The 23,719-nt window shown below is 41.8% G+C and overlaps 1 protein-coding gene across 1 annotated transcript in view; it reads right to left on the reverse strand.

The window, feature by feature from the left end:
- The window catches only part of ADAM19 (ADAM metallopeptidase domain 19), a 159,006-nt gene that overhangs the window by 115,375 nt on the left and 19,912 nt on the right, over positions 1–23,719 (reverse strand). The window contains exons 2-3 of the mRNA XM_082254624.1: positions 17,119–17,222; positions 7,147–7,217 (exon numbers count right to left, since the gene is read on the reverse strand). Coding sequence (XP_082110750.1) covers positions 7,147–7,217; positions 17,119–17,222 — 175 coding nt within the window. The remainder of the gene's footprint in view (positions 1–7,146; positions 7,218–17,118; positions 17,223–23,719) is intronic.

Consider the following 23,719-nt stretch of genomic DNA (forward strand, 5'->3'; position numbering starts at 1 on the left):
TATGAGTCACAGAGACCCAGATTTCAGATTTACTCTTCAAGTGAAAAGCACGGGAAGATGAATAAGCCAGCCAGTGTGGACTAAATGTGTTTTATTCTTATGCATTTCCTTCCAATAGCCTTTTTGGTGGTTTCAGTAAATAGATCTGAGAGTTCCTTTTAAGTTCGATGTCCTTTGGTAGAAATAACCAAGATCATTATTTTGCTTCCATTGCTGCAGACAGGAAGCTCTTAAGATCTTAATACGGCTTTATTGATGAAAGGCAGAATTTGACACTTTAAAGGGATATTCTACTAAAAAATGATTACCATAATATATATATTATATACAAACACACACACATTATATATATAGAGATATATTAATATATATCTATATATATATATCTATATATATATATATATATATCTATATATATATCTATATATATATATATCTATATATATATAGATATAGATATATATATATAGATATATATATAAACATATACACACACACACACACACACACACACACACTGTATCTCAAAAAAAGTGAGTACACCACCCACATTTTTTTTTTTTTAACCATCTTATATCTTTTCATGTGACTGAAGACATGATACTTTGCTACAATGTAAAGTAGTGAGTGTACAGCTTGTATAACAGCGTAAATTTGCTCAAAACAACTCAACATACAGCCATTAATGTCTAAAATGCTGGCAACAAAAGTGAGTACACCCCTAAGTGACAATGTCCAAATTGGGCCCAAAGTATCAATATTTTGTGTGGCCACCATTATATTCCAGCACCGCCTTAACCCTCTTGGGCATGGAGTTCACCAGAGCTTAACAGCTGGAGTCCTCTTTCAGTCCTCCATGACGACATCATGTAACTGGTGGATGTTAGAGATCTTGCGTTCCTCCACCTTCCATTGGAGGATGCCCCACAGATGCTCAATAGGGTTTAGGTCTGGAGATATGCTTGGCCAGTCCATCACCTTTACCCTCAGCTTCTTTAGCAAGGCAGTGGTTGTCTTGGAGGTGTTTGGGGTTGTTATCATGTTTGAACACTGCGGCCCAGGCTTCGAAGGGAGGGGGATCATGCTCTGCTTCAGTATGTCACAGTACAAGTTGGCATTCATGGTTCCCTCAATGAACTATAGCTCTCCAGTCCCGGCAGCACTCATGTAGCCCTAGATAATGACACTCCCACCACCATGCTTGACTGTAGGCAAGACGCAATTGTCTTTATACTCCTCACCTGGTTGCTGCCACACACGCTTGACACCATCTGAACCAAATAAGTTTATCTCGGTCTCATCAGACCACAAGACATGGTTCCAGTAATCCATGTCCTTAGTCTGCTTGTCTTCAGCAAACTGTTTGCAGGCTTTCTTGTGCATCATCTTTAGAAGAGGCTTCCTTCTGGGATGACAGCCATGGAGGCCAATTTGATGCAGTGTGCAGCGTATGGTCTGAGCACTGACAGGATGACTCCCCACCCCTTCAACCTCTGCAGCAATGCTGGCAGCACTAATACGTCTATTTCCCAAAGACAACCTCTGGATAGGAGGCTGAGCATGTGCACTCAACCTGGCTCGACCATGGTGAGGCCTGTTGTGAGTGGAACCTGTCCTGGTAAACCACTGTTTATTCTAGGCCACCATGCTGCAGCTCAGTTTCAGGGTCTCGGCAATCTTCTTATAGCCTAGGCCATCTTTATGTAGAGCAACAATCCTAATTTTCAGATGCTCAGAGAGTTCTTTTGCCATGAGGTGTCATGTTGAACTTCCAGTGACCAGTATAAGAGAGTGAGAGCGATAACACCAAATTTAACACACCTGCTCCCCATTCACACTTGAGACCTTGTAACACAAACATGACACCGGGGAGAAAAAATGGCTAATCGGACCCCAATTGGACATTTTCACTTAGGGGGTGTACTCACTTTTGTTGCCAGCGGTTCAGACATTAATGGCTGTGCGTTGAGTTATTTTGAGGGGACAGCAAATTTACACTGTCATACAAGCTGTACACTCACTACTTTACATTGTAGCAAAGTGTCACTTCCTCATTGTGTTTGCGTGAAAATATATAATAAAATATTTACAAAAATGTAGAGAGTGTACTCACTTTTGTGAGATACTGTGTGTGTGTGTGTGTTTGTGTGTGTGTGTGTGTGTGTGTGTGTGTGTATGTATGTATGTATGTATGTATGTATGTATGCTGGTGGCCAAAAGTTTGTCAACAACTGAACATCACACCTACCACTGTATGCTTCAAAAATATGGAGACACGTATCCAAAATGACTGAGTTCTGGTGTCTCCAGTAAATGGGTGGTGTTAATACTACAGTATACATAGAAATTTTACACAATTGTTGCCAGAAGGTTCAAAGGGCACAATTTGGGGAAGGCACTTTTCCGTTACACAGTAAATGTGACCCTATGCACAAAGCCAGCTCCATAAAGACATGCTTTGACAAGTAAGACAAGGAGGAACCTGAGTGGCCTGCACAAAGCCCTGACCTCAACCATACTAAACATCTTTGGGTTGAGCTGGAATGCTGATTGCAAGCCAGGTCTTCATTCAACATTAGTACCTCACAAATGTTATTCTGGCCGAAGTACTTGTATTAAAAAAGTATCCTGTTCTCTTTGCATCACTTTTTGTGAAATACCTGGTGATTCTGCAAGTCCCCCATATTTCAAACTGACCATGCTAGGCACAGAAGAACATTCATCCCAGTGTGGTCAGGTTTCTTCTTTGCATTCTACTTGGGAGCACAGCCTGCTTGCATGCCAATGGTCAGAATTGAGTTGACATGCCCCCTGCACAGCTCTTCACTGGGAAGATCGTGTATTGCTCTCCCTCTGTCTCCTTCTGATATGATCCCCTGCATTCTCCACCCCCACTTCACTAAAGCAGGCTATACATGAATCGACTTTCGATCCATGTATGGCCACTGTGGTTGAACAAAAGTCAATCTACTGATCGACTTTTGTTCAACCACCATGTCGGAAAAGTTCCACTTGATCAATCATAGTCTATAGCCTGCAGCGCTAACCAGGGTATTCTGATGGCAGGGAAGTCTCTCCACTGTCAGAATACAAAGACACAGCGGGTAGGTTCTCCCCCTCCGCTATTCACCTTGAATGTGTGGACTGGGGAATCGAGTCAGTTTTTTTTTTCAATCAGCCCAGTGGTTGAATGAAAAATTGACTCACCTATGAACAGCTTAACCCCCATGCAGCTGACAACAGAGTTCAAGACACGCTCTAACTTTGCCCTTAATGGGCAAGGTGACAGGGTCTCTTGAGGAACCCACATGGTTGTATGTCAAAAATTGGACAAAAGGTGCAAAGTGTTAGTCTCATACCTTTAAACAGAAGAGAAGGATGGCGCTCAGGTGTGCACTTGTGATGGGAAAAGTACAAATGTTGACCTCAGAGAATGGTCTTTGTAATGGGCCTCAAAAGTTTAATGAACACATACAATAAAAAATAATAAATCAATAAAAGTACTTTCAAACCGGACCCTGGAGCCTCTGGATCTCCATAGGGAGCTGTGGGAATCCCTGGTGATAATCGTGTGACTCGCAATGACATCAGGTGACTCAGATGAAAAAAAGGTGCTCCCTGATAGAAGGCTGGAACTTCCGATGGTTGTGGCTCACACGGTTCTGTGTGCGGCCGCTACACTGAACTGGGGCCAATGCGTAGTTGGAAGCCGAGTCCTAAGTGCGGACCGGAAGTGGCACATGGATGACGTCACCGGAAGTAGCCGGAAATGATGCCGCAGGGATGCACAGAGGCCAGGCGGGGCGGATGAAGTATCGCAAGTGCTTCTAAAGAGCTTCTGGTTGCCACAACTACATGTTTCGCTATGTATAGCTTTATCAAGTTTTATCATGTATAAACTTGATAAAGCTATACATAGCGAAACATGTAGTTGTGGCAACCAGAAGCTCTTTAGAAGCACTTGCGATACTTCATCCACCCCGCCTGGCCTCTGTGCATCCCCGCGGCATCATTTCCGGCTACTTCCGGTGACATCATCCACGTGCCACTTCCGGTCCGCACTTAGGACTCGGCTTCCAACTACGTATTGGCCCCGGTTCAGTGTAGCGGCCACACACAGAACCGTGTGAGCCACTACCATCGGAAGTTCCAGCCTTCTATCGGGGAGCACCTTTTTTTCATCTGAGTCACCTGATGTCATTGCGAGTCCCACGATTATCACCAGGGATTCCCACAGCTCCCTATGGAGATCCAGAGGCTCCAGGGTCCGGTTTGAAAGTACTTTTATTGATTTATTATTTTTTATTGTATGTGTTCATTAAACTTTTGAGGCCCATTACAAAGACCATTCTCTGAGGTCAACATTTGTACTTTTCCCATCACAAGTGCACACCTGAGCGCCATCCTTCTCTTCTGTTTAACTGTCTGCATACACCATCCTGTGTTAAGGATCAGGCGACCGTGGCGCACTTGGAGTATAATCTTCACCAGTTTATATATTTTTTGGGGGTCATGATACAACATGGAAATTGCATGTAGGACTGGCGCTTGAACTTTGTTTGTGGAATATTAGTCTCATACCTACCACTTGTATCTTTGTCATCATTTCCTAACCTGAAAAATACCAGGTGGAGTCTATTTGTTTAGTTAAGGTTTTTTTGTGGCTTTACAACTCATCCATATGGCCTGGTTGCTTAACAGGATCCTACTTCAGTTAGATTCCAGACAAGAAACAAAAAGCTAGCCCAAAATGACACGAACACTGGACAGTATCGTATTATAATTCTATTACACGCTACAGATGTAAAAAATTTCATTTACAACATGACCGGGCAGAATTCATAACCTAATTATATTACAATTTATGAGGAGAGATAGACATTACACCTTACCGACAAAACCTGACCGCTGAACATGAACATAATACAAGTCATATATACTCTACACAGACACAGAATACTGCACCTCTGGACATTGTCATGTGTATTACCATAATGTAGATTCAACATCTCCAACCACTGAGCATAATCATAAAACGCTTCTGTTACAATCAGTGTTTAATTTGACTTTTAGTCGTATTTTAGACTTTTGACTAAAATGCAGTTTTAGTTGCATTTTAGTGATCTGAATTGTTTTAGTCGTATTTTAGTTGACTGAAATCTAATGTGTTTAGCTAAATTCTATTGCATTATTTAAACCTCTCTCTAGAATTTCTAAACTCATTAAACACTCCTGGAATAAAAATCTAATAATATGTTAATATTTATGGCAATAAGGTTTGCACATGCACTACAGACACAGATTTAGCCATTGTGATATAGAACATCTGTATAAATAAAACCAAGTTTCATAAACAGACAAACATATTGCTTTTTGGACAAACAGAAATGCAGCTTTAAACTATATATATAAAAAAAAACTCTACTGACTGTAATGCCATTGCACATATTATCTGAACAGAATATCAACATAAATTATTGAGGAAAAAAAAAGAAAAGTCAGATTCTGCATCTGTCCCCCGCCGCCTCTAACACTGAGAACTGGGCGATCGAACACCGCCAATTGCTCAGTTCTCACAGCTCTCTGCTCTGCCCTCTCCTCGCTCACTGGAGCGTTGGGCTGTGGAGGGGGCAGCAGTGGCCAGCACAGGCTCTCAGCAAATCGCTGAGAGGCTGAGCCGGTTGTCAGTCCAGGCATGTGAGCGGATCCCCAATCCATGGTTGTGATGATGCCTGAGCCTGGACCGACTCTGATGTCAGCAGAGAGCGGACTTCAGACCGCTCTCTGCTGAAAACGGGTCACAAGAGTGCAGAACGAACTGCACTACTGTGATCCACAGGAAAAAGTACAGCTAAACAAGCTTTGGCTGCACTTCTCCTTTAGAGCCGGTTCACACAGGCGCGACCCGACTTTGCCGAGCAACCTGTGAAGTCGTGGTGCGCAGCTCGCACCGCGACCTCGGAGCGGCATGCACGGACTTCATATCATTGAAGTCAATGCAGGTCGCTCCAGGTCGCCCCAAAGTAGCTCAGGACCCTTTTTCTAAGTCGGAGCGACTTGTGTCGCTCCTATTAGAACGGGTCCTGTGCTTATCTATGGCAGGCGACCCGCGGCGACTTGTCAGGCGACCAGGTCGCCTGACAAGTCGCCCCAGTGTGAACCGGCTCTTAAGGTTTTTTCTTTCAGTAGCTCAGTAGATGCCCTCTACTTATTCTTATGTGGTAGCGCAGTGTTAATTTTGACGTCAAATTTTGATTAAGTTTTAATCATGGTTTTTTGACTATAATGCCATTTTAATTTTAATAGTTTTTTTAGTCATCTGAATAGTTTTAGTTGACCTAAATAGTGTCAAAAGATTTTCAAATGACCAAATTAACACTGGTTACAATTTATACAACCATAGAACAACCAGACCACTAAACTGAGAATACATTTTTGTAAGATACTCCAAAGATATCAGACTTAGGCCTCTTTCACACGGTCCGCCTCCGTGCTTGCAGAGCGGAGAGGGAGGTGTCTCAGCCCCCACTGCCCTCTATGGGGGATCAGATGAGAGCGGACCCCCCGTCCGCTCTCATCCGATCCGATCCGATTACTGAACGGATGGAAAAATAGGGTTTCCATCCGTCCAGATTTCACGGACAGGATCGGATACGGATGGCAGCGGGTGTCAGCGGAGGTGTCTCCGCTGACACCCGCTGCCCCATAGAGCTGCATGGAGGATCCAATCAGATCCGCCTAAAAAACTGACAGGCGGATCTGATCGGACCGCCCGTGTGAAAGAGCCCTAAGTTTTTAGTTATTCAGTGTATCCAGGGTTAGGCAAATTCCAAATGCAGTGGTTACTGGAAAAATATCCTCTGGGGCAGTCAGGATGGCCTGCAAAAACATGTATCAAAAGCCATTTTAATGCATGAAATTATTAAACTTCATGTCACTTTTTTTCTACACATTTCCTGTTGGAGAGATTTCCTTCAACTCCTGTCTTGAAGCACAACAGGAACAAAGAGGATATCTCTTTAACCATTTGAAATTCCGGGCAATTTAACTTTTCCCACAGAGTGAAATCTGGATTTTTTGGTAGAATATTATTTAGAATCCATAAACAATTGTATATTATGTACACATTACTTATTTTCTACTTACTCGTTTCTTTGTAGAGATAGTATCAGCTCTCTTCCTTCTGCTTTAAGAATTACTTCTACATGCGCTAGGTGCTAAAAAAACAAAATGCACATACAATAAATCCCATTTTGCATTTACTGTACTCCATACACTCTGAAGTATAGGTGCAGTTTATTATAAACTAAGAACCAGTGACTACAATGTGCTAAGGGTCACAAAAGACAAATCTAATAAGCCAGCCCAGGTTATATATTCTCAGAATATCCATATCGGAATGGTATATGAATGGAGCACTGGAGACATCTAAAATTGTATGTCCACTAATTGTCCACCAGTGACATCGTCAAAAAACTGGAGGGTAGTTTTAGATAAAGTGTTTTGTCAGTTCGGTGATGTGCTATGGATATCACTGGCTCCTAGAGAATTGAGCCTTCCATGGTATTATGACAGGTTATTTCAAGATGGCTTCACCTGCTCATGGATCAACCCCTGCTCAATTGTACATGAAGCGCATCTGGCCACTCAGTGGAGGAATCTTTAAGGTCAAATGATTAAGCAGTCCAGACATATGGTTATCTGAAGTTTAAGGTAATTTTTTACTTTCCCTGCTAAATTGTAGCTGGACTCAACTACCTCTGCCATCCTACTGCTCACTTATTGTGATGTCAAAATGATCCATAGATATGCTCTATTATGTCCAAGACTCCCGACCTTCCGTAGCTGGGGGGGGGGGGGGGTACGGGCTATGGCATTTTTTTTTTTTAAATATGTTAATATAGCTGTAGCAAATAAATATAAAAACATATATATATATATATTTTTGCGTTGAGCCAAGTTTACGGTGCTATATTCAGAGTATCCCAGGCAGTCTTGAGACTTCATGCCCTCTAAACGTTGAAGGTGTTGACTAAAACCTGAGGGACCCAACTGTTAAGCTGTGCAGACTGTCTATAGATTCCGGTCCCTTTTAATGGGAATATACACTCAATAGCCACTTTATTAGGTACACCTGTTCAATTGTTTGGTAACACAAATTGCTAACCAGCCAATCACAAGGCAGAAACTCAATGCATTTAGGTATCTAGACATGGCAAAGACAACTTGCTGATGTTCAAGCCGAGCAGGGGGAAGAAAGGGGATTTAACCACTTAAGCCCCGGAAGATTTTACCCCCTTCCTGACCAGGGGTTTTTTTGCAATTCGGCACTGCGTGACTTTAACGGACAATTGCGCGGTCATGCGATGCTTTACCTAAACTAATTTGACGTCCTTTTTTTCCCACAAACAGAGCTTTCTTTTGGTGGTATTTGATCACCTGTGCGATTTTTACTTTTTACGCTATAAACAAAAAAAGAGCGTCAATTTTGCAAAAATAACAATATTTTTCACATTTTTTTTATATGAAATTCCCCCCCAAAAAATGTAAAAATCAACATTTTTTAACATTTTAGGCTTATTTGTTTTATGCTACATATGTTTGGTAAAAAAAAAATCGCAAAAAGCGTATTTTTATTGGTTTGCGCAAAAGTTATTGCGTTTACTAACTAAGGGAAACATTTCAGTCATTTTTGGTGTTTTTTTTTTTTTTTTTTAACGCGTAATGGCGGCGATCTGCGATTTTTTTTGCAGTACTGCGACATTGCGGCGGACAGATCGGACCCTTGACTGACATTTTTTACACTTTTGGGGTTACCAGTGACATTACTACAGTAATCAGTGCTATATATATATGCACTGTTACTGCAAAATGACACTGGCAGGGAAGGGGTTAACTTTATTGGGGAAGGAGGGGTTAAGTGTGTCCCTAGGGGCGTGTTTCTAACTGTGATTGGACATGGCTACTGGTGTAGGAACAGTGATCAATGGTCCTACATAGTAGAACCATATGATCACTATTCATACACAGGGGAGAAGGACAGGCGGCTTGTTTACATTAGCCGCCTGCCTTTCTCCCTTCACGGCGGACGATCGTGAGTGACCGGCGGACATTGGGTCCGCCGGTCACACGCACGGACTTCCCAGGGAATGAGCCGGGGCGGGCGGGCGCGCGCTCGCCCGCTATTGGTTCACAAGCAAGTAACAGGCTAGTGACGTACCCATACGTCACTTTGCCTGGCTGGGGCTGACCGCCGCAGTATATGTACTTGTGACTTTGAATATGGCATAGTTGTTGGTGCCAGACACGCTGGTCTGAGTATTTCAAAAACTGCCGATCTACTGGGATTTTCATGCACAACCATCTCTAGGGTTTACAGAGAATGGCCTGAAAAAGAGAAAATATCCAGTGAGCGACAGTAGTGTGGGCGAAAATGGGGATACTGGTTCGAGATGATAGAAAAGCAACAGTAACTCAAATAACACTCATTACAACCAAGGTATGCAGAATACCATCTCTGAATGGACAACACATCGACTATTGAAACAGATGGGCTACAGCAGCAGAAAACCACACCGGATGCCACTCCTGTCAGCTAAGAACAGAAAAATGGGGCTACAATTTGCACAGGCTCACCAAAATTGGACAATAGAAGATAGGAAAAACGTCGCCTGGTCTGAGGAGTCTCAATTTCATCTGCGACATTTAGATGGTAGGGTCAGAATTTGGCATATACAACATGAAAGCATGGATCTATTCTGCCTTCTATCAATGGTTCAGGCCAGTGGTGGTGGTGTAATGGTGTTGGGGATATTTCTTGGCATACTTTAGGCCCCTTAGTACCAATTGAGCATCATTTAAATTCCACGGCCACCCTGAGTTTTGTTGCGGACCATGTTCATCCCTTTATGTCTACAGTGTACCCATCTTGTGATGACTACTTCCAGCAGGATAATGCACCATGTCACAAAGCTCAAATCATCTCAAACTGGTTTCTTGAACATGACAAGGATTTCACTGTACTGTGTAATGCCATCATGTCAATATGGACCAAAAAATGTTTCCAACACCTTGTGGAGTCTATGCTACAAAGAATTAAGGCCGTTCCTAGGCAAAATGGGGTCCAACCCAGTGCTAGCAGGGTGTACTTAATAAAGTGGCTGGTAAGTAGGTTTTTGCTACTTTTGTAAGTTGATATTCTTGTAAAATGTATCTCCATTCCAAATGTAACTGTTTTGTACATTTATGACCTATGTTCGGCCTGGTGCTATTGGATATGGTTTTGTGTCTGCTCATCGAAATTTCTTAAATAAAAAAAAATAGATCCAGTGGTATAGGCAGAAGAAAGAAAGGAGGAACATTTTGACATAGCCTGTTAAATTCTATACAGGCTCCACCCCCTAAATGACTCCCTAATGGTTTTCTTCAAGTAATTGGTGGCCAAACTGACCAACAGACAAGCCCAAGATATGAGATGGACAGGGCAATGCTTAGTGTAAAGCGACTGTATAGTAGTTCTATATACAGTGCTCAGCATAAATGAGTACACCCATTTTGAAAAGCACGATTTTAATCGATCTCTTAAAGAACACTTTCTAAAATTTTGACAAAACTGAGTTTTATAGAACATTTGTTTGGCTCATTATATGAAAGTAAGGTTAATAATATAACTTAGATTACAAAATCGTCAGTTTTACTCAAATTAGTTGATGCACAAATGAATACACCCAGCAACAAAAACTGCTACATCTAGTATTTTGTATGACCTCCATGATTTGTAAGCACAGCACCAAGTCTTCGAAGCATCAACCTTTTTTAGAGCCTGGATGCTGGATGGAGAGTGATGCTCAACTTGTCTCTTCAGAATTCCCCATAGATGTTCCCTGATTGAGTTCAGATTAGGAGACATACTTGGCCACTGAATCACTTCAACCCTTTTCTTCTTCAGAAATGTAACAGTGGCATTGGATGTGTGTTTTGGATTATTGTAATGTTGGAAAAGTGCACGATGACCAAGGGCACGGAGTGATGGTAGCATCTTTTCTTTCAATATAGAGCAGTAAACCTGTGAATTCATGATACCATCAATGAAATGCAGCTCCCCGACACCAGCAGCATTCATGCAGACCCACAGAAGGACACTGCCACCACCAAGTTTCACTGTAGACACCATCCATTTTTCTTTGTACTCCTAATCTTTGTGACACCATACAGTTTTGAAGCAATCAGTTCCAAAAACATTTATCTTGGTTTTATCACTCCAGAGTCCCAGTAGTAGTCTCATTTTTCAGCATGGGCCCTGGCAAATTTTGGGTGGGCTTTTTATGCATGGGCCTTCGTGGACAACACCCATGCATGCCATTCTCCTGCAGTGTATGCCGTATTGTGTCAAAGGAAAAAAAAAAAAAAAAAAATTACCCCAGTTGGGCTTTTTATTTCTTTAGCCAACTGCAGTGAACTTGCATTGCGATTTTCTTCAACCTTTCTCATCAGAAGACACTCCTATTGAGGTCCGTAGACGGCCTGGACATCTCTGAGATTGTTACTCCAGATGGGTTTCTCCTCCCAAAACCCCATAAACAAATCTGCCTAACAAGGTGCAATATGAGCTTCCATCACTTTACCTGATTTTTGTAAAAATTGAGCTCCTTGGAATTGAAAATATTTATGTGTCAATGCAAACTCTGTGCAATTACTAATAAACTGGGCTTATATAATCAGTATTCAAAAGAAAATAGTTCAATGCTTCAATACCTGCTGTATGGGGGATTGAAGTAAATAGAGAACACACATCCAAAGACAACCATATGTACTCAGAAGAGCATTTGTAAGGTTCCAATAGCTCCAGTACATGGGTAGAGTCTCTCACATATCCAGGAAGAGATGTTACAATGGGCTGCATAAAGTCGACATACTGAGAGATGTAACATGCAAGACTATCCATATTGGCTAGAATTGGGCGTCCTGGGGGAGAAGTGGCGTTTATATGCCCTTTTGATTAGAGAGCATTATATAACATCGTATTTTTATCCCATTCCAAAACACTTTTTTCTGCTATATTTATCGCATTTTTTCTTATATGCCTCATCTACCATACTATGTAATAGTGGTTTAAAGATGGGTAACGGGTCTCTACTGAGTTTCTGGTACGTATCTTTATCAGAGAGTAGTCTGTTAGCTTTGTGTATGTAGTCATCTCTATCTAAGATGACTATTCCTTTGTCAGCATTGCAAATTACAATCTTGTTGTTCCTTCCCATCTCTTCTAAAGATGTACAACAAACCCCGCAAATAGTTTGCTGAAGACAAGCAGACTAAGGACATGGATTAATGGAACCATGTTCTGTGGTCTGAGGAGACCAAGATGAACTTATTTAGTTCAGATGGTGTCAAGCTTGTGTGGCGGCAACATGGTGAGGGGTACAAAGTCAAGTGTGTCTTGTCTACAGTTAAGCATGGTGGTGGGAGTGTCATGGTCTGGGGCTGCATGAGTGCTACCGGCCCTGGGGAGCTACAGTTCATTGAGGGAACCATTAATGCCAACATGTACTGTAACATACTGAAGCAGAGCACGATTCCCCTCCCTTCAGATACTGGGCCGCAGGGCAGTATTCCAACATGATAACGACCCCAAATACACCTCCAAGATGAACACTGCCTTGCTAAAGACGCTAAGGGTAAAGGTGATGAACGGTGGAGACTTGTTTTTCCAGTTTTCTCTTGCACTAATGTACTACCATTCTTAAATTTTTTTTTTGTATGGAATATGCTTCTCCTATTTGACTGGGGTATTTTTCGATCACGATTGTATTTATGTTTGTTTTTTCCACTGTACTGCCTTTCTCAATAAATAAAATATTTTGAAAAAAAAGGTGATGAACGAGCCAAACATGTCTCCAGACCTAAACCCTATTGAGCATCTGTGAAGCATCCTCAAAACGGAAGGTGGAGGAGCGCAAGGTCTCCAACATCCACCAGCTCCTAGATGTCGTCATGGAGGAGTAGAAGAGGACTCCAGTGGCAACCCGTGAAGCTTTGGTGAACTCCATGTCCAAGAGGGTTAAGGCAGTGCTGGGAAATAATGGTGGCCACACAAAATATTGACCCTTTTTTTTTTTACAGTTGGTTAAATTGGATGTGGTGATGCACTGGATGCCTTCAGCTGCCATTATGCTTTTGCTGGGCATCCCGTGCATCCCTGTGCCTTTAAGGAGGGGTTGGCTTCCTCCGGGGGAACCTGCCCTTAATCTATCCAAAGCTTTATGTGCTCCCACTTGGGAGAATTTTAGAGTTAGGACTTCAGTACACAAAAGGAGCCTTGACGTAGGCACTGCAGCTTATGCATATATTTGCAAACGTCTGCAAACAAAACCCTCTGTTTTAACGTGAATTGTTAAGAAATGGTCAATTTGGTTGTTTTGCAGGCTAGCTGGTACGTGTGCTGTGAAATCTTGGTTTGTGATGTGCGTTGCCTTTCCACATGCACCCTACTGCAAAGTAGGGATAGACCAATATGATTTTCTCAGGGCCGATACCGATATTCTGGTCACAAAGTATCGGTATCGGCCGATATGGGCCGATATTTTGTACATTTAAAGCTTTGAAAAATCAAGACAATTTTTGACACAAATCTGGTACTGAACATTTTAAGGTTTGTTTATTAACATTAAGGCCCCTTTCACATCCGCCAATCCCCACTAAGCAGGCGGATGACATCTCCGTTTCCACTCTCTGTGCAGAGACGGAGCTGTCAGATCCCCACTGTCCTCTATGGGGGATCGGATGAGAACGGATAGATCGGATTGGATAGCAGCGGAAATGTCTCCACTGACACCCACTGCCCCATAGGGATGCATGGAGCATCCTATCAGGTCCGCCTGAAAAACTGGCGGATCGGATTGGATCGCCCATGTGATAGGGGCCTAAAGGCTCGTTCTTCACACCTTACCTGCATGAAAACTGATAGGAAAAACGCACAGCTTTCACTTGCAGGTACATCAGTTTCACATCATGTGAACGAACGAGTCCTCGCAGAGTAGGCACCTGTCAAAAATAAAGTGCTGGGAAAATAACTAAAGGCTTCCCAAAACAAAATTTACATAAACTGCTGCAGTAGTGAAAAAAAGACAGTGGACTGAACACTACCGTGTTTCCCCGAAAATAAGCCTGGGTCTTATATTAATTTTGGCACCAAAAGACACAGTAGGGCTTATTTTCGGGGGAGGTCTTTTAGTTGTAATGGGCTGTGTAATGTGCCATCTTCCCTTCCCTCCCTGCCTGCCAGGAATCCCGTATGAACCTAGTTTAGTGTAATTAAAATCCAAGAATCCACTTTATTGGTGTGTTAAATAATGTCCAGTGTGTGTTTTTATAATAGAATAGTGGGAAATACCTTCATTACATCACTGCTCCAGACTCAGCTAATCTCCCGCTCTGCTGTTTTCTCCTCTCATAGCTGTCAGAGGAGGATCTCAGCCCCTCCCCTCTGCAATGTACACAGAAGCGCCAGGTGTTAGATTAGAATAGTGGGAAATAACATTTGTTACATCAACGCTCCAGGCTCAGCTAATCTCCCGCTCTGCTGTCCTTCTCTTCTCCCCCACTGACAGCTGGGGGTCACGGAAGGGCCGAGCGGCGATGTAACGAAGGTATTTCACACTATTCTAATCTAATACCCGGCGCTTCTATATACACTGCAGAGGGGAGGGGCTGAGATCCTCCCCTGACAGCTATGAGAGGAGAAAGACAGCAAAGCGGGGAATCAGCTGAGCGCCGGTATAACAAAGATATTTTACACTATTAGATTACACAAACACACACTGGACATTAGGGTGGTTGAATTTAATCGTAGCATCGATGCATCGCGATTCAGCCACCCGCGAATCTGCATAGATGCTGCGACCGGCTTAATCGATGTGCTAATGACGTCATATAGCGCCGCCCCTCCCTCTCCGCACAGCAATGGCTCTTTGAAATCTGTATGTTTTCCCGCCTCCCGCTGACGCCATCCCCAGCCGCCGGCATCGCTGCAGGAGGAGACACGAGCGTCCCTGACTCTTGGATAGAGATGAGCTCTGGTGTGTTCGAGTTTCCATGTGCCTGATCCCGCCAGTAGGCCGACACTGCACTCCGCTAATCACAGGCAGTGAGACACTTCCCGATCAGCAGCTGCACAGATCGGGAAATGTCTTACTGCCTGTGATTACCGGAGTGCAGTGTCGGCTTCCTGGCGGGATCAGGCATGTGAGGACGGTCATCTCTACTCTCGGCTGCGGGAGACCTGAGTGTCAGAGCGAACATCCCCAGCTCCCATATGCATCCTCCTCCCCAAGAGAGTGTCTGTCCTGACTGTCCTCCAGCGAGTGTCCACTGTCCAGTGCACACTGTCCTTTGTCCTCCTCACACAGACCTCTGTGGGCAGAGGGAGACCCCCGAGTGAGCGTCCCGGACCCCAACTCCCAGTCCTCCATGGCTCAGGCATCTGCAATCTGTCATCATAACTCATCACTGATCAGGTACTAAGTCTTCAAATACTATTACAAATGTTGTTGAACACATGACACTGCCAGAGGGAATAATGAAGATGTTCGAGAAGCAGACACTTACTGCTCACTTTGCTCAGATGTTAAGAGACAATTTGCACAATTGCACAGTAGTCGTCTTTTGTGTAAACACAGACACACTGACAATATCTTCTGCCTCAGGTAATTTATGTGCAAATTATAATCGACCTAAACAATAAAGCAACTGTGTGTGCAATGTGCATGTGTGAGTCAGTGATGAGCAAAACCACAAATCATGAAAAAAAGGTAATGAAGTATTTGTGAATTGACGATCACTAAGACCTAAACCAAACCATAATTAATGAAATGGCATACATTTGGGGACATTTGTTTTGTTGTAGCAGTTTGAGTTCTTTGTATCTATAATATATTAGAATATCTTTTATTATTATTTAATGAATTATGGTTTATGTCTAAGTGACAGATTTTACAAATCCTTAATTGATACCTTTTTTGTAGGATTTATGGTTTTGCTCATCACTGACACGCATGCGCAGTTGCGCACGGATTTTACGGTCACTTTATTGAGAACCTCTGAAGTAAATTGCTCCATTAAATTAGCACAGACTGATGTTTGATGTTCAGACTTTGCAATATGCAGGGAAGTGTCCTTTTTTATGAGCAGATGAAAATAAAAATAGTTTTTCAATTTCTGACTGCTTGAATTTTTTGATGAAAACCATGGGCACATTGTGGGCAGTAATCATGATGCATCGTGGAATCGTTGACATGATAATCATAACTAAATCGAATCGTGAGACCAGTGAAGATGCACACCCCTACTGGACATTATATAAAACACTAATAAAGTGGATGCTAGGATTTTACATACACTAATATTACATACACGAATATCGGTAATATCGGCAAGTTTCAGGGGCTGATACCGATATATCGGTAAAAGTGAATATTTTTTTAACTGGATCAGACTGGATGTGAACAGCTTTCATAGAAATTTAGATGAAATGCGAATCTATGGCTTTTGGATTGGATCTCATCTGCATGAGACTCGCATGTGTCCGGGACACAGTGAACGCTAACATTTTTCAAACTAAGGGTAACAAGTCACTGGAATAATACCCTCTATCATTACCCCTACAAATAATTTAATGAATTGCAAGTCAAAACCTTTTTTGAGTAGGGAAAGGGTTTGCTGCCTGTGTCTCACTGGAGAAATTTCCCTTTACTTCCTGCCCTAGGGATGCAAAAGAGCAGAAAACAAAGGAGGAAATCTCTCCAAAGTTAACAGAATTCTTATCTTATACAGTTGTCCCCTGGAACAGGCGTCCCTGTTGGAAAATGTATCATGCTCTGGTGACACTAAAAATGTTTTACTTCTTCTTTACTTTCTATCTCGGTGGGCAAAAAAAAAAAAAATGAATGATGTCAGCTGGAATACAGATAGCAAAAAAAAAAAAACACACTTAAGCGTCTAATTTTTCATTACCTTATGCAAAACTAAAGAAACATTTTGCCTTTATATACACTTTTAAATTAATTTCTTTTTGAACTGTGACAATGGCATCTGTCTGCCCATCAATTCAGTTTTACTCACCTTCAAGTTGTTATTTTCAATGCTTTCAGGTGTTAACCAGCGTGGTTCAGTCACTTCAGAATGAGAGAAGATCTTTTCAAGATTACTGGAATCCTTACTGGCAGCTGTTATCAAGATAAAAAGAAAAACTTATTTACCTGGACACAAAGACACAGACATAATTTCTGAAAATATTAAAGAGGCAGTAAAGCAATGGCATGATAATGGTTTGCATATCCTCTTATAAAGTATAATCAGTAAATAAACTTTGAAAGGCAGCACTCACTGACCTCTGTAGTTATAGCCACTGTGAAGCAACTAATCCTAAAAGTTTACATTAGAAGCAGTAGTCATTCAAGTAATTTTCTCAACCAGATGATCTCTTCTGTCTTTCTGTAAACCTGATTTTTGTTTATATAAGGCCCTGTTCACACCTGAGTGATTTTCTGTTTAAAGCTTGTAGCTCTAAACTGCTCAACACGCCAAACCCAATTTATTTCAGTAGCCCCTGTTCACATCTGAGCGTTCTGTCCCCGAAGCTCAAAAAAAGTACATGAGCTTCTTTTTGGCAGATTACAAGCGTTTTTGGTCCCATAGACCTCAATAGAAACACCTGACTTGAGTGTTTCCGAGCATTTTCTGCCCAAATAGCAGCTATTCACACCCATCGCTTCCTCTCCCTATCCTCCCCCTAGTGCTTTCTATTTGCTAAACAAAAACACCTGAAGCTGTAAAAACACTTGTAATACACTTTAAAAAAATAGCAAAAAAGCTTTAAAAAAAAAAAAAAAAAAAAAAACAACCACCGAAAAAATGCCAATAAATCAATACGCTCAGGTGTGAATAGAGCCTTAGAAACTAGAAGGCTGGCAGACTAGGTCACTGCTGTGAGGGAAATGAGTAAGGCTGGGTCGAATTTAAAATAATTTTCTTTTGCAAATCTTATCTAAGAATTAGCATTTTATTTTGCACCATTAGTGTGCCACTGCAACGATCGGTTTTTGCGTGGCCATTGAATTTGAGTGATCGGGCATGTTGGAAATTTTCTGAAAAACAAACAATTTTTTAATAAAAATGATGGGAGAATCAAGTGAGAAATGTAAATCGAAAAAGATGTGCATGAGCACAAGAAAAGAAATGTCCCAGGAAGAAAGGAAAATTCCCGGCCACAAATTTACTGCAGTAAGGGTCCTTTTATGCGCCGTCCGATGAGGTCCGTTCTCTACTCAGCGGGGGATCGATCTCCACTGAGCAGGCAGGTGACAGCTCCGTCTCCGCTCTGTGTGCAGAGACGGAGCTGTCATATCCCCGCTGTCCTCTATGGGGGAATCGGATGAGAACGGACCGCCTGTCCATTCTCATCCGATCCCATCCAAACTGCTGGACGGATTTCACGGATAGAATCAGACGTGGATAGCAGCGGGTGTCAGCGGAGATGTCTCCACTGACATCCGCTGCCCCATAGGGATGCATGGAGCATCCGATCAGGTCCACCTGAAAAACTGACAGGCGGATCTGATCGGATCATTCGTGTGAAAGGACCCTAACATGAGGTGAAATTGAAAGCTTGGTTGGTCAAATTTCAAAATCAATGGTGGCATCATCAGGTCACAAAACGCACTAAATTTCTGATTTTCGAAAAAAAAAAATTTATTTTTATTATTATTATTTAGTATCAGAGCTCATTCAAAAAGAAAAAATGTCTCCCATGGGGCTTTAATACAGCAAAACATCAACTATGTATATATATGTATACTGTATGTAAAAAAAGCAAATGTGTTAAAAAGCTCATTCAGACAGACGATCTGGGAAAGCCGCTAGCAAAAATCAGCAATTCTTGCCGACAAGCATGCACACAGTGTGTGCAAACAGCCACGGCTGTTGATGTTCACATGTAACTGCTCATCCTGGATTTTTGCTACCTCTGAATGCTGCAGCCTATCCGTTGTAGATCGCCTGTCTGAATAAACTCTTACTGTGAAAGTAAAACCGTAAACCTTCTGCTGCAAACTGACAATTATTCCACAATGGCTGCAGCTACAGAGGTCAGTAAAAGTATATTTTAAAGTTTACTTATTGCTTGTTAAGAGTTTGTAAAGCTTTGAATGTCCATAGCCTGGTCACAGTTCTACTCTAATTTATACTTCAGCAGCCAGTACTTTGATTCACTGAAAGCTCTCCCAAATAAAACTCAAGACTTCCAGGGATGATGCAACATAACAATACTCCTTACCAGCACAATTAGCAGCCAATCATCAGGCCTAAAAGCCATCACAAGGGGGGCTATCCTTAAGTAGACTTTGACTTGCTCATAAAATTAATTTACAAAGAGATTTAGGATGCTCAGGCAGAGGATTGGGTGTTGGGAACTGCCAGTGAGATATGTACACTGCTCAAAAATTCCTCCCCAGACCATCATTGACCCACCACCAAACCAGTCATGCTGAACAACGTTACAGGCAGCATAACATTCTCCATGGCTTCTCCAGACCATTTCACATCTGTCACATGTGCTCAGGGTAAACCTGCTCTCATCTATGAAAAGCACACGGCGCCAGTGGGTGGACATTCACACAAGTGGCCTGCTGGAGGGTATTTTGTAGGGGCTCTGGCAGTGCTCATCCTGTTCCTCCTTGCACAAAGGAGCAGATACAGCTCATGCTGATGGGTTAAGGATCTTCTGCAGCCCTGTCCAGCTCTCCTAGAGTAACCGCCTGTCTCCTGGAATCTCCTCCATGCTCTTGAGACCATGAAAAACCTTTGGCAATGGCACACATTGATGTGCCATCCTGGAGGAGTTGGACTGCCTGTGCAACCTCTATAGGGTCCAGGTATCACCTCATGCTACCAGTTGTGACACTGACCCTAGTCAAATGCAAAACTAGCGAAAAACAGTCAGAAAAGTGGAGTGGGGGGAAAAAAAATGTCAGTAGCCTCCATCCGTAAAACCATACCTGTTTTGGAGGTTGTCTCATTGTTGCCAATCTGATGCACCTGTTAATTTCATTAACACCAAAGGAGATGAAACTGATTAATAACCCCCTTTGCTACTTAACTGACAAGATCAATATCCCAAGAGTTTATTTGACTTGTTATACGATTTTGGGGGAAAAAAAATCAGTTCGGAATTTGACCCATGTATTGCCGGCTTTAGTTCCATTTAAGTTAACCTTCACCCTCCCCAACCAATTTCTATCACTACGCTCTTCTCGCTTTCCTCTCTTACAATTGGAACATTTGTAATTATCTTTTTATCTTTTTTTATGGAAACACATACCTGCAGCCTCCTGGGATACATACTATAATGCACCTCACTGGGTATGCATTACATCATCAGGGGACTTCTTGGTTTCTGAAGCCAGCTCCTTGATGACTGATCATGGTGCATGCGCATCAGAGGTCTAGCTGCAAGAACCCAGAAAAGACAGCCGCCCTCCTGATGAGAACACAACACTAAAGAAGATTTCAGCCCAAATGCTGCAGCAGATCCCTACTATCTGGCCAATCCCTGGATTGCTGAATGTGTAAGTGGTTTATCGACATGAAGTCTCTTTTTTTCTATTCTCTCTTTTTTTTTTTTTTATGAGTCTATTTTTTCCCAAAAGATAATATTTTTGCACAACCTGAAATGACTCTTTGTTTATTCCTCTCAAAAACATGTACTGATAATCCCACTAATTTAACATCAAATTCAACAAATCTTAAAATATAATTTGGCAAACCTAGAAAATTCATATCTATAACTAGTGTCATAATGTACTGTATATGGAGGCTTAGGGCCGATTCTGGCACATGCTGCTTACAGGAAGATATTGAAACACTCTTCTTCAATAAACAGAGCTGTCCTGATAACCAAGTTCATATGAACAATTATTTCCATGAGACCTATTGAAAATATAAAGCAATGTGATATTAAACAGCGCCGGACATATGACAATATTGGCATGGAGCCAGTTGGCCGACTCTATGATAATAACAAAGTATTTCATCTCCAGCACACTTCTATGCAAAATAACATAATATGGGCCCTTTACAGAAACACAGTAGAGGGTCCCAGTGGTAGGCTCAGAATAGGTTTCTGTGAATGCAGCCTATTGATTCTAGAGACCTGGTCTTAACCCAATGGCATTGTTTATTATTTAAAGAAAGTTTTACCCTCTTCATGACCAGGCCATTTTCTGCGCTAATTTACCTGGTTATTGCATGGTCATGCAATACTGTACCCAATCAAGATTTACATAAAAAAAAAAAAAAAAAAAAAAAAATCCCACACAAATAGAGCTTTCGTTTGTGGTATTTGATCACCACTGTATATATATATATATATATATAAAACAAACAAATAAAAAAAAAGGAAGAAGAGCAAACATTTTGGAAAAAAAGAAACAACTTATTTTACTTTCTGCTATAAAACATATCCAATAAAAAAAAATTTAATTTATATGCATTAACATTTCTTCAAAAATTTAGGCCAAAATGTATTCTGCTACAGGTCTTTGTTTAAAAAAAAAAGAAAGTGTATATTGATTGTTTGTGTGAAAGTATTTTTATTTATTTATTTTTATACTACTAATTGCGGTGATCAGCATTTTTTTTTTCTTCTTTTTTACTATCAGTGTTTAGCGAGACTGTGACATTGCGGCGGACAGATTGGACACCCAACTGACATTTTTGACACTTTTGGGAGGACCAGTTACATTACTACAGTAATCAGTGCTAAAAATATGCACTGTTACTGTACCAATGACACTGAAAGGGAAGGGGTTAACACCAGGGGCGATCAAAGGGTTAAGTGTGTTCCTAGGAGATGCTTTCTAACTGTGTGGGGGATGGACTGGATGAACACAGAGATCTGTGTTCCTAAATAGGAGGAACACAGGATCCCTGTGTTCATCACTGACAGAACAGCAGTCTGCAGTGTTTACATGGACATGGACATTGCCTCCGCCAGACCCGCTAATTGGCTCCCCCCTGTGCCTCCCCCTGCGTGCGCCCCCACTAGCTGTCTCACGAAGCGGCGTACAGGTATGTCATTTCGTGGGACTGAGCTGACCTGCCGCAGTAAAAGTACTGCGGCTGGTCGGCAAGTGGTTAAAGCTCAATTCAACACAGGACTGTGCTGTGTGGCAAAGCTGGGTTAATCTTAGGACTGGATGGACAGAAACAAATCCTTTTACTAGGTGACACATCTCCCTCATGTTTGTATTTCGTGGTTTGCCTAGAGTGCACCCTTAGGTAACAGAATCACTGACTTTTTCAGCACTGGTCGTGTTATGACAAAGAGAAGCATCATTAGGGCAGGCAAATTTCTTTGCTAGCCCAGTGGATCAAAGTTTAATTGTGGCACTCATATTATTCAGCTGGTTATCCTAGTCTTCAACTAGGACTTCATTTTCAGAATGGTCTTGAGTCAAGCTATAGGCCAAACCTTTCACGTTTTTGGTAAGGTATAAAAGATGAGGTTGTTACGATTCAATAGATACCCAACATAAAAAAAAAATCTTAAAATTGTGCGCGCCTGTAAAATGGTATCCAAAAGTGTCCATAGGTGTTGCTTCAAAAGTCTTTACAGGTTATCATTCTATGAATGATAGCGCTAAAAATATTTCTCTCACTATGCCATCTGCGGCCAATATATAAAATTGTTGGTTTTTGTAGGCACACCTGCCACATGTGTTTATGCTCTCATGTGTGTATGTGGGGAGAGGAACTTTCCATTTTTTTTGTATTTTTAATGGGTTAATTTTTTAACTTTTTTTCTTTCTTTTTTTTTTTAACAATTAAACTTTATTGTGATCACGTCGCTGGTGGACAAGTGGTTAATTCTCCCTCCCTCTACTTCCATATTCCTCATCTAGGTGAGAATGATGTCCCTGGTACTGCCTACTGCCTGCAAACTCCTGGAATATGAGGTCTTCAGGCAGCCCCAAGAGCACTGGCGCACATGCATCGTCAACCCTATGCATGTGCACTCAGTGCTTTACTCACACAATCTTCCTATTTACATGTTGCCAATACCATGGAAACATGAAAACATTATAATTCTCTGGCCAATGGCTACAGGTGTAATGTAACTACAGTCAGTGCCATGATCTTCTGGGTCCTGTGGTAGGAGCCTGCCACGGCACACTGAATGCAGGGGGTTTCTCAATTTTTCCAAGGAATACAATGGCATTCTCTGATTGGTCATGGCAGAGAGATGGGGTAATGAATACTATAGTGATGGCCAGCTTCGACAGTGCCCTATTCGGACACATGCATACATACATTTGCCCAAACTGGATCAATTTAAGAATTCAATTAAGATCATATCTGGAGTTCCACTTTAAGTGGTTTTAAACCTCGGAGATGAAATATGAAAAAAAGCATATCCCTCTATAGTGTGTACTTGTTTCAGTTAAAAGCACTAAAAGCCTCATACATGCGATCAGAATATCGGAAGAATTTTCATCCATTTTTTGTTGCATGCTAGTCTCACATCGAAAGTGAAGAGGCTACTTTCATTCGAAAATTCTCGTACGACGAAATTCAACTTCATTCAGTTTTTTGTCGTACAAAAATGTGTAATTGGCTGTCGAAAGCACTATACTAACGGTCTGAAAATTGGCAGATCGTTCATCAG

Source organism: Pelophylax lessonae, assembly GCF_965119305.1.
Source record: "Pelophylax lessonae genome assembly, chromosome: 4".
NCBI lineage: Eukaryota > Metazoa > Chordata > Amphibia > Anura > Ranidae > Pelophylax > Pelophylax lessonae.